Source organism: Argopecten irradians, chromosome 2 (assembly GCF_041381155.1).
Source record: "Argopecten irradians isolate NY chromosome 2, Ai_NY, whole genome shotgun sequence".
Classification (NCBI taxonomy): Eukaryota; Metazoa; Mollusca; class Bivalvia; order Pectinida; family Pectinidae; genus Argopecten; species Argopecten irradians.
The window spans coordinates 37,756,763-37,767,746 of NC_091135.1; the positions used below are offsets into that span (position 1 = coordinate 37,756,763).

Consider the following 10,984-nt stretch of genomic DNA (forward strand, 5'->3'; position numbering starts at 1 on the left):
ATCCCAGCATGCCGCAGGCCCAATATGAGTACCCTTGGCCTTTTGGTTCTTGAGAAGATCTCGTTTAAAGATTTTCACCTTTTTGACCCCTGTGAACTTCATTCGTTCAAGGTCATTCTTTTGAACAAACGTGGTAGTCCTTCATTCTAATATGCTACAGGCCAAATATCAGTACCCTAGGCCTTTCGGTTAATGAAAAGAAGTCGTTTCAATGACGGCGCACGACGCATGACGACGAACGATGCATGATATCAATCCTTCGGGTCAGATGACCTCAAAATCCATTTATTCAGGGAAATGGGATAACAATAATAACAATATAAGACTTAAATTAATTTGGATAGATAAAAAGATGAAAAAAGATACCTTATCACCTCCTGGACTTTAAAAACACTGATAAATAACACAATTACGATGTTGTTTCATTTCACCCACTCTGAAACTTTGCAATGTTCAATTAAAAAATGTACATAAAAATTTTTGTTTGGTGACTGATAACATAAAATATTAATTGAAGTCAATCTCTGATCCTGTGTCGTTTTATAATCAATTAACCGTCCTGGTCAGATGCCCCGCTCTCTGCATAGAAAAGAGAGAGAACGTTATTAATTCGTGTACAACTTATAAAAACAAAATATTACCTGTTGTCACACGATAACATATTTTATCACATAATCCGCCTGATATCCAGTGATTACGCCCGTGCGTATGTCGCTATTGTAATATACCTGGAGGGATTTTCATTGTGACGTCAGACAGAAACCATAAAATGACGTCAGGTAAAATGACGTGACGTCAGTATTACGAGGACAGCTAAACAAAATGACGGCCTCTGATGGATTTTCGGCGTACATTTGAATTGAAATTCTATTTTATATAGGTATTTGTAGTTATGTGATAAAAAGTATGGGAAGATTGAATTTTTCCTCGCCAAGGCTCGCGAAAATAAAAAAAACTTCTCATACTAAAAAAAACCCCTTTTTTCCGCGTCTCATTAAACAAACGTGTAAATACGCAAACAATCAGAAATCGCGAGCATTAATTGACTTGTATAGGTATAGTCGAAGCGTACAACTTTAAATCGCGTAATTAGATCGCTTCGAAAAAGTAGTAGGATCCAAATTTGTCAATTTAAACACAGTTTGACATGTGTATAAAGACCACTTGGCAATCAAAGCTATTCTTTTTTTCCTTTTGTATTTTCGGAGGTAGACAGGTGTGACTGTATAACATGTTTTTCTGCACTGTAAGTAAATGCTCAAATAGACAGGTTTGACTGTATAACATATTTTAAAGCGCTCCAAAATAAAATCAATTATAATACAGTGACGCAAGAGATAATCTTTTAAACCCAAGTTAAACACTTAAAAAGTACGTACGAGTATAATGCGTGCATGTGATATCAAATATGGTCCATTCACCCATGGTGCCACACACTCTGTAACCAGTTCCAGCCGTCTGAACATAATCTGGCATACAAATATAGAGGACGATGCTATTTGCCGGGGCTTGAGTTGCCGTCGTGTAGGCATTCCCAAGGACAGGATCGATGACGCAGTCTGAAAATGAAGGATATTACGTCATAGAAAGGTCAAATACCGACATTAATCATCAACTTCAAGAGTGACAAAATTATCTGAAAATATAATTCTCTGTAATGGTTTATGGAGACCGTTATTGAAACACGTGACAGTGAAAAAATAGGTATCTTCATGTGACATCAATTGACCAAGTTCGAACAAAATCGTTCAAATGATTGATTAGATATTTATCAATCTGTTACAAAACCTGTGTATAATGACCTGGTTACCATGGAAACATTTTAGGAACTTAACAAATAAAGAATTATTGACATCTACATAATAGGTTCCAACATAACGGTGAATTGTCTAGTAGTCTTCTTCACTTAATTACATATTACAATTAAAGCCGTTATATCCTGTGGGTATTTACCTGGAATGCAAACCAAAGACGGCACAGACCATGTTTTATTTGGTTGACATGTAATTTCGCCGAAACCGGAAGCAGTAGATGCTGGAACACATTCATATGTCCTTGTAGATCCAATAGTCGTACTCCCGTTTGAAACGGTTGCGTTCGATACCATTGGTGGATTTCCACAATCTGTAAGCAGAAACATATATACATAGAGATTGGAAACTCCTTCTTAGTCTTTGTTGACAGGCAGAGGGACCTCCGGTTTATAGGCATTTTGTTTTGGCTAACTACTTTTTAGTGTATTCTTTTAAACATGATATTTTTGCATCAACACAAAGTTTAAACATTATATCATGGTTTGATGTGACCAGTTTTTCCAATTGATGTTATTTAATATGATTTTTGAAAGCATGGAAATCGGCAATTTTACCTGGTTTTTCGAAAATCAGACATTCAAAACCGGAAATGCATTTTGTTTTATTAATATATAAGTTAAAATATTATTTTTTCTATCCAAAATCGTACTCAAACCATCTGAAAAATACTGAACTTTTATAACATTTCAAAGTTATTCTGCTGTATTTAACTATTTAAAAGTTTATCTTAAAAACCCCTAAACCCATACAAAGGTACATCTGCCGATCGTAAAAATGAGTTGCCAATCTCTATGTATATATGTTTCTGCTGTAAGCGAAGCAATGATGTAGTTTTTTGTATAATTATCATTATTTCTTCATGACTTTTGACCGAAGAAGAATTGGTTTCTGATGTAAACATCCGAAGTACTGAGACAATATATTTTTATAAATTCGTCATCACATTAAATACTCTAGGAATATCACTTTTTTCAAATGATCAAGTTGACTTTCAGGACGATTTCTTAGATGCGAAAGATTCTATCTTATAAAAGTATACATATGTAAGGTAAGGCATTATTTTATGTTAGGTATCAACTGTTGTGGCAATATCAACTGTTTAAGAATACCACATAAACCCATTCGCATGTGCAAATATGAACAAGAAAATGCCATCTGAATTGTAACAATGGCAAGTCGTGTCCACAACTAGCTAGTTTGTTTATTAAACATGATACATTTATCATTCGTTGGGCAACATAGTCGTCGAACACGTGCACGAGCGATATTTTCATATGAGTGTTATCCAAACCAAACATAGGTACCACACTTTACGTTGAAGTGAAAGCATAAATCTAGCAATGCTAGAAAGTAGGTAAGCATTACATGTTTCCCACAACGCGTACTTACCATTAGTTGGATTACATGTTATATCCAATGCTTCCCATGAACCCTGTTCATTACAGAATCTATTTCCGGTTCCGGCTGTCTGTACAAAGCCTGCATGACATGTGTAAGAGATGGTAGTGCCCGCAGGTGCTACAGTTGCCGAGGTGAATGCATTCAGCATGTTAGTAACGACGACACAGTCTGAAAGTTGTATTTAAATATAAGGCCTAATCAAAATTGGTTTCAATTTACAATGAATACGAGGTTTTGCTATCGGCCCTTGACTGAGGCAGATGACTGCACAACACAAAAGGACAGCATACTTTACTACCAGCCGTTTGTTCATAATCAACACAGAAGACCATTGGAAATATGACCAAATTGCACAAGAAAAGACGGTAGACTGTAGACAACAATGGTCTAATGATATCAGCCGCTGAGATACCAAGACAAATACCCACTCTTAACTCATATACCCCTGAAATTGCATAATGGCCTGGTCCATTCTTTCATGCAGAAAAGCCTAAATATGTCGAGGGACCGATCAGTTAACAAACCGCCTGTCTGTAACCAAAATGGAAGGCTATCGCAATCCCTTGTTCGTAACATAGACATACAGATATAAAGATTACCCGAATTGCACATCAAAGAGGCCACCGTCCAAGTTCCATCTGACTGGCATGTTATATCACCAGAGCCCGAGGCTGTAGATTGATGAATGCATTCATATGTTCTTGTAGACCCCTGAGTTGTATTTCCGGCAGAGATTATCGCATTGGAAAGAGTTAAAGGTGTTCCACAATCTGAAACATTAAATGCAGGAAAACTGCATGTTGTGTGTTGTAAGTTTAAATGTATAATGAAGGACGTATATCAATTTAGATATAACTAAAAACTTTATTTTTCGAAGTACTATAACATTAACAAACATTAACGAAACCATATCATATGGAAGTAATATAACTATCCATATAAAATATCATTATATAGAGTATACATTGATCGCAAACAGAATATAATCAGTACTTTGATTTCCTATATATCGAAAATGTGAATGATCCATACCAAATTCAGTCGTCATCATACAAAAAAGTAAATTGTCAAATCTTTGGAATTTACTTAACTACTGCCGGGAATAATAACACATACTAAAACAAAACTCAAATGCATACATTGTTTATTGACAACAGATAAAAGAGAACTAATACCGAAAACGCAGACCAATGATGTATTGGACCAGGTTCCATCCTGTTGGCACAAAATATCACCAGAACCGAAAGCAATAGTTTGAGGATTACACTCGTATGTCCTAGTAGCGCCTATACTTGTGTTTCCGTAGGAAATGGCTGCATTGGTGACACTTGGTGGAGTTCCACAATCTAACGCTGTATATAAATTATAAGTTATACACCACGAATAAAACTACAAAAGACAATATTCCGTTAATGAATAATATCTTACTTAAATATGTCAAGAAAGTATTTGAATTGTAGCTGACGAAGAAGAAGGAAAAGAAAAGAGAAAGTAGAAGAAGAAGTCTTATTATTACCTTGAACATCACAAACCAGTGATGAAGCAGACCATGTTCCATTCTGTTGACATGTAATGTTACCGGATCCGGAAGGTGTAGATGTTGGAATGCACTCATATGCCCCGGTAGATCCTGTTGTTGTATTGCCGTAGGAAATGACTGCATTGGGAATACTTGGTGGCATTCCACAACCTGAAGCTTAATAAAGAAATGAAAATGGTTATGAAATTTAATTCATGCGTTGAACGCACGTTTTGTCTTTCTCGGAATCGTAAGTGAGTCATAACGGAAACAGAAATAAACATAATAATAATTGTTCATTTTAAATGTCCGGGATTTCCTTTTCGGATAGAAATTCCGAATGTTACTGATCTATTTATATTCCTATTATTTAAATTTCCATAAATTTTTAAGCGTTTTCAGAGTTTCACAAAGTATGGACAAAGTATTGTTAACAGATGTTATGTTTTTGCATTGACATTGATCCTCCTTCAAGGTCACAGTGATGTACAGGCGAACTTGTTTACGTAATTCGATATCATTGAGGACATATGAATACTACAACGGCGATAAGCAATATTGCTTGTTAACCGGACACGCCTCCAGAGGTCGTAGGAGCTTATGGCGCCGTTAATTAACATAATGACATAAATGTAAAGAGTAAAGTACAAAATATTTTCAAGACACAAGACACCATGTACAGTCTTATCCTTATTGCGAAATACGTGTTTACAGGTGTACGTTGTGAAACAGTTTGCAGCAAAACATAGGGAAGCACCCAAAAGTGAGTCATTTTGAGGACACGTCATGTTTTGATCTTGATCAAATCTAGTTGTAACTTGATTTGTTTACACTTATTTTCTCCTAGAACTGATATTTAATATCTAATGATAGTAGAATCCATTTGTTATTTTCATGAAACGAACAATAGGAAGAAGGCGATGTGAAAGTTATTAAATAGAATTTAGAAAACAACTAACCATAAGGAAATTTGAATCTTATCAAACTGTTAGGTATACCAGTTAATTACTCTCTAGACTGCATTTAAATGACCTATAAGACTTCTCTCGGAATCACAAAATAATGTAAACATTTTAAATCCTCGGCAAGCGTCTATTTATTTTGTGACCGTCGGGCAGAATATCCCTATGAAAGTGTATTTTTCTGTTATGACGTCCCGCCATTTTAAGAAATAAGTTAGAAGAAAAGCGCAACTGCAAATCAATACATATAAAATGCGTGATGCGCAAATCCCGTTGTTTATATTCTTTTTTGTAAAACTATTATATTTTCTTAAAATAACATTAATATTCAACGAAAAAATAGTAATTTAGTTTTCATAGTTGTATCAACAGGGACCTGGCACGATTTTTAACCAATAGTATACATATATATATTATAGTATCAAGGGTATGAACTCGGCGGTCCTGTGGTTGTATCGCATGGATAGACATGTTAACATGAGTTTATTGTATCGGATAAACCAGTATTACACCTGTAGGTGTGAGAGAAAATTAACTTTAGCAATCAGATGCATAAAGAAGTTTATTACAATTACCTTACAAATTATTTTCTGTTTCCAACCATTTTAAGAAATAAGTTAGAAGAAAAGCGCAACTGCAAATCAATACATATAAAATGCGTGATGCGCAAATCCCGTTGTTTATATTCTTTTTTGTAAAACTATTATATTTTCTTAAAATAACATTAATATTCAACGAAAAAATAGTAATTTAGTTTTCATAGTTGTATCAACAGGGACCTGGCACGATTTTTAACCAATAGTATACATATATATATTATAGTATCAAGGGTATGAACTCGGCGGTCCTGTGGTTGTATCGCATGGATAGACATGTTAACATGAGTTTATTGTATCGGATAAACCAGTATTACACCTGTAGGTGTGAGAGAAAATTAACTATTAGCAATCAGATGCATAAAGAAGTTTAATACCTGTACAATTATTTTCTGTTTCCAACCAGTTTCCGTTTGATAAACACATAACAGTCCTGAATCCCTGGTAACCAGAATCACAGTGGAGTTGTCGGGGGAAGCCAACCAGACCCATTGTAGCGGAAATGGCAACATTTACAGGAGCGCCAGGAGTTGGTCCGCAGGCTGGAATTAGCATGATGGCATTGTATTCTTATGGGCACAGTTCTGGTTAGAATATATATATATATATATATATATATATATATATATATATTATGCAGAGCCTTACATTTCATGTATTTTGAATAAAAAAGAAAAACATTATGAGTGGCAAATATTTCTAACTTGAAACCCTGAAGTTCAGATAGTGTTTGGTGATTTATAGCGGATAACAGGAGTCTTCTGAATTTGTTTTACAAGACATTGGTATCTATGCACCTCCATTACACGTTCTTAAATGTGGGTGTTTCTTCCTTGAATCATGCAGTATTTATGGAAAACATACATCCGAGGCCAAAAGTAACCCTAACGGGGTTTCCCCCTCGAAATTTGCAAGCAGGGAAATCGCGGATGATTGAATTTATGTACTGGTATCAGTTGACCGAGTCTAGACCTAGCGCTGAGACATTAAAATGTAATTAATAAAATATTCATTGTTTCTTGATAAATAAAAATATCATCTCGTAAGGTAGAAACTTTGATATTTTTCACTCGTGCTTCGCAATGATCTTGCTCTATGAAATATATAGAGGTTACACAACGAGTGATTGCTGGATATGGAATTTATTGAGTGAGCCAAATTTTAAAAGTTACAAAAGACAAAATGGACATGAATTCCATATTCAGCAACCATCAGTTGTGTGACCTGTTTCTACTAAAATTAAAACATCTAAAAAAAAGGCCAAAATACGATACCGTTATTTGTCGCCATATGCAAATAAGGTGTAGTAACATCATCATGAGCTAACACTCATCAATACTCAAAAATCTTAATTGCATAAAGTAGGTATAAATATAAAAAAAACCAATCCTTTTAATTATTAACTATTCCATGTATTTCTACTTACCGAACGTCTTTTTGAATCAAGATTTTTATTGGTACTTAAACAATAAACTTATCGTTATCGAACTATATTCGGACACGTTTAGTGACATATGCTTCCCATCATATTATCATCAAACCATTTTATCCAAGTTCAAATCCGGCCTTGATGCGTTAGTTCTACTGAAATCACCCCCAGATTCCTCGTACGGCAATACACGCCACTAAACAAAAGACAAGTATGAATATTGGCTAGATAGTTTAGGCTACGAATGGAAAAACAGGAAAGAGTTCGACGTCGCCACACATCCGGTTTCAAGAGCAGTTTGTTGACGCTAACAAATTGTGACATGACAATGAACAAAAAATAGTTCGGGTCAAAGTTGAGGATTTCGACCAATCAAAAGACCGGAAGGTGGAATATCAATATATTTATCCAACACCGATCACATTTATACTGAGAGTGGTAAAACACGAGGTACTGTGGTAAAAAACTAGTATTCATGAAGACACGATTTATCTTAAAAAAATAAACACAAATGATAACTACCTGATATTATACAAGTTGTGGATCCCGAAGACAGCCCGATACACACAGTATACTCTGGACAGTTGTGGTTACTACACAAATCCATCAAAGGCACATTCTGTAAAAAAAGTTTCAAAGAAAATAGTATTATACAACTAACGTCCAATTTTTCTATGCTAAAAACCATTTCATGTTTACCGTTCATGATGTTTTATTTGTTTATACAATTTCCCGCTTTTAAAATAAATAAGAATAAAATAAAAAGAAAAGAGGATGAGGACGGGTTCCGACCGACGTATTTATGCTCAAATTTTATTCTCTGTACAGATATTTCATATATAATGTAAAGCAGTTAAATTGCGCGAGTGGTAAATTTTCGGTATTGTGGCATTTCCATTGAAATCCACGGGGTCTTAACAACAGAAAAATATTCAGAAATTCAATGACATACCTAAGAACAACCATTCCAAATACTCTACAAGATTTGTGCCCTTTTTGGACCCCAAATCTGTATTCTTCAAACTTAATATTCCTGATTATATTGTTGAATTTCAAATATTGATCACATTCCTGATGTGGAATGATAGTTGTGTATCTCTGCAACTGTAGATGTCATGGTAACCATCTTATCCAAAAGCAAAAATTGCCAAAACAATACAGTCTTTCAAATTCGCTAATTTATGCATATTTCGAATGATTACCATTACAACTAGAATGGTAAAATGATAAAACTAGCTTTTAATTGAATCAATGAGGTACTTATGATTAAATGACAACTACGTGTATCAAATTCCTGAAATCTTTGTAAAAAAAATGACGGAATATCTGCCCAAACGTAGTCCCTTATCATGTTACATGACCTTTATGACCTTAAAGCTATTAAAACATTGATTACGTTCTCGGAATCTTTTGCAACCATTAATAAGTACAAAACAAAATCAATAACTACTGTCAGTATAATTTGTTTTTAATTCAGTAATCAAGACACAATAATTCTGTCTTTATGGTTGTTGTGTTTCTTATGCGAACAGTTTATCTATATTTTTTTGAAAGAACTAATGATAAGCCTTTTTCTTGCGGCTCAGAATAAAAGAATAAAATAACATGCATATGTTACCTGGAGTATTGTTGCTCTATTTCCATAGACATAGCCAGTACTCTCTGTATACTGCCCAGGTTCAGTAGTAGCATCCTCCTCTATGAACCGACATCTAAGCTGCTCTGGGATGTAAGTAAATGATTTACACCCGATCTGTATGCCGCAGTGTCGAGCACAACCGTATAAACCCCCTCCTACGAAAGCGTGGTACCCCTTACTGGACAAACCAAAGTTACGCACAAAGTGAGGTACTTCTAGTTCTAAAGCAGAACTTTGTGATGCTATGTAAATCAACATCAGATAAATTTTCAATTCCATTTTTTGTAGACATATGACACACTAGCTTGCACTGCATAACATATAACCAATTTGTTAGAGATTGAATAATTAAAGCGGGGTATGGTCAATACAGATGATATTTTCAGGTAGAAAGAGCATTCCATTGGTTGAAACGCCGAATGAACAGTAACCCAAATGTTTATGATTTATTTTTGATGCTATTCATATTTTCGTACGAATCAATAAGATGTCACAAGATCAGTGGAGTCTAAATTCATGCACACATCAATACACATGCAGATCTTTTTTCCTATGATTTCTATTCATACCAAACGACTTGAAACATCAATGTTGATATCTAAAAGGCCATTTCGTTTGTATGCCGAACTTATACCTTCATAATTCATTATGCTGTACATTTACTTACTTCCTGTTTGAATGATTTCTCTGGTCTGTTGAATAAAAAGAGTCTGGGTTTGCAGGGTCATGCTCTTTAAATTATGACCACATCATGACAAACATGCATATATGTTTCAATGTCGTGCACCAGACCCAGTTATCTCGTTAACGGGATTGTATGTAATATCGTCGTAGCGCTGCAATATCAATGCTTGTTCCGATAAATAAACAAAGAAAACTACATACTTAAAGACACTCAAAACGTATGACGGAAAAATCAAAGTTCTTTCAGTTACGATGTAACTTTTCTTTTCAAATGCCGCTGATGAGGAACATTTTCTATTTTGAAAGTGCTACAACGATGACGAATGGTCTAATTGATATCTATTAAAACAAGGGCAGACGAATAAGTAGTTGTCTTCAGTAAAAAGCTACTTTATCACTCTACACTAATACTATCACCGAAACGTTTGAACTTCTTATTTTACTTCAGAATATACAATGTATGCATTTAAAATAGCTAATTGCATCGTGGAAAAAAACCCATGGCACTATGTCCTATCAATCGCAACATCTCGGAGAAATTTCCGGCAATCTTGGAAATTATCGATATTTCCGAAGATCGTCAGAAATTTTTATGTTAATTACACAGGTATATTCAAGATTAAACATCCATTATTGTCCAACTGATCAACATATGACCTATTGAAGACTTACGTGGAGTGTGTCGTCGAAATGAAACACAATAGGTTCGATCTTCCTCAGCATCGTCTGTTGTTTCTTTTTTTTCCTCTACCTTTTTCTAGAGTGTTTGAAATTTGATATTTAGTCTGTAGCGGGTTTCAATTGTAAATAGTTTATATAGTGATACGGTCGTTTTCTAGCTTTGCACTAGAGGGAATTTCCCTTTAGCTCAGTTGGTAAAGCGTGGACCAGTCAGTATTTCATTGACTTAAACAAATAAGAGCTGAAAATGATTTTTACC

The 10,984-nt window shown here is 34.7% G+C and overlaps 1 protein-coding gene across 3 annotated transcripts; it reads right to left on the reverse strand.

Moving 5' to 3' along the window:
* Positions 1 to 269: 269 nt before the first annotated feature.
* Positions 270 to 8,001, reverse strand: LOC138315379 (sushi, von Willebrand factor type A, EGF and pentraxin domain-containing protein 1-like). 3 transcript variants are annotated; one of them, XM_069256360.1, is made up of 9 exons: positions 7,719 to 7,997; positions 6,670 to 6,834; positions 4,732 to 4,911; positions 4,391 to 4,567; positions 3,815 to 3,985; positions 3,204 to 3,383; positions 1,954 to 2,124; positions 1,380 to 1,559; positions 270 to 579 (listed from the first exon to the last, which is right to left on the reverse strand). In XM_069256360.1, the coding sequence occupies exons 2-9, from the start codon at positions 6,782 to 6,784 to the stop codon at positions 551 to 553; spliced, it is 1,203 nt and encodes a 400-aa protein (XP_069112461.1). In that variant the 5' UTR covers positions 6,785 to 6,834; positions 7,719 to 7,997; the 3' UTR covers positions 270 to 550. The 3 variants fall into 3 exon arrangements, with proteins under 3 accessions (XP_069112461.1, XP_069112462.1, XP_069112464.1); XM_069256361.1 differs by lacking the exon at positions 4,391 to 4,567 and having other exon boundaries at positions 7,719 to 8,001; XM_069256363.1 differs by lacking the exon at positions 3,204 to 3,383 and having other exon boundaries at positions 7,719 to 8,001.
* Between the last annotated feature and the right edge of the window lie 2,983 nt (positions 8,002 to 10,984).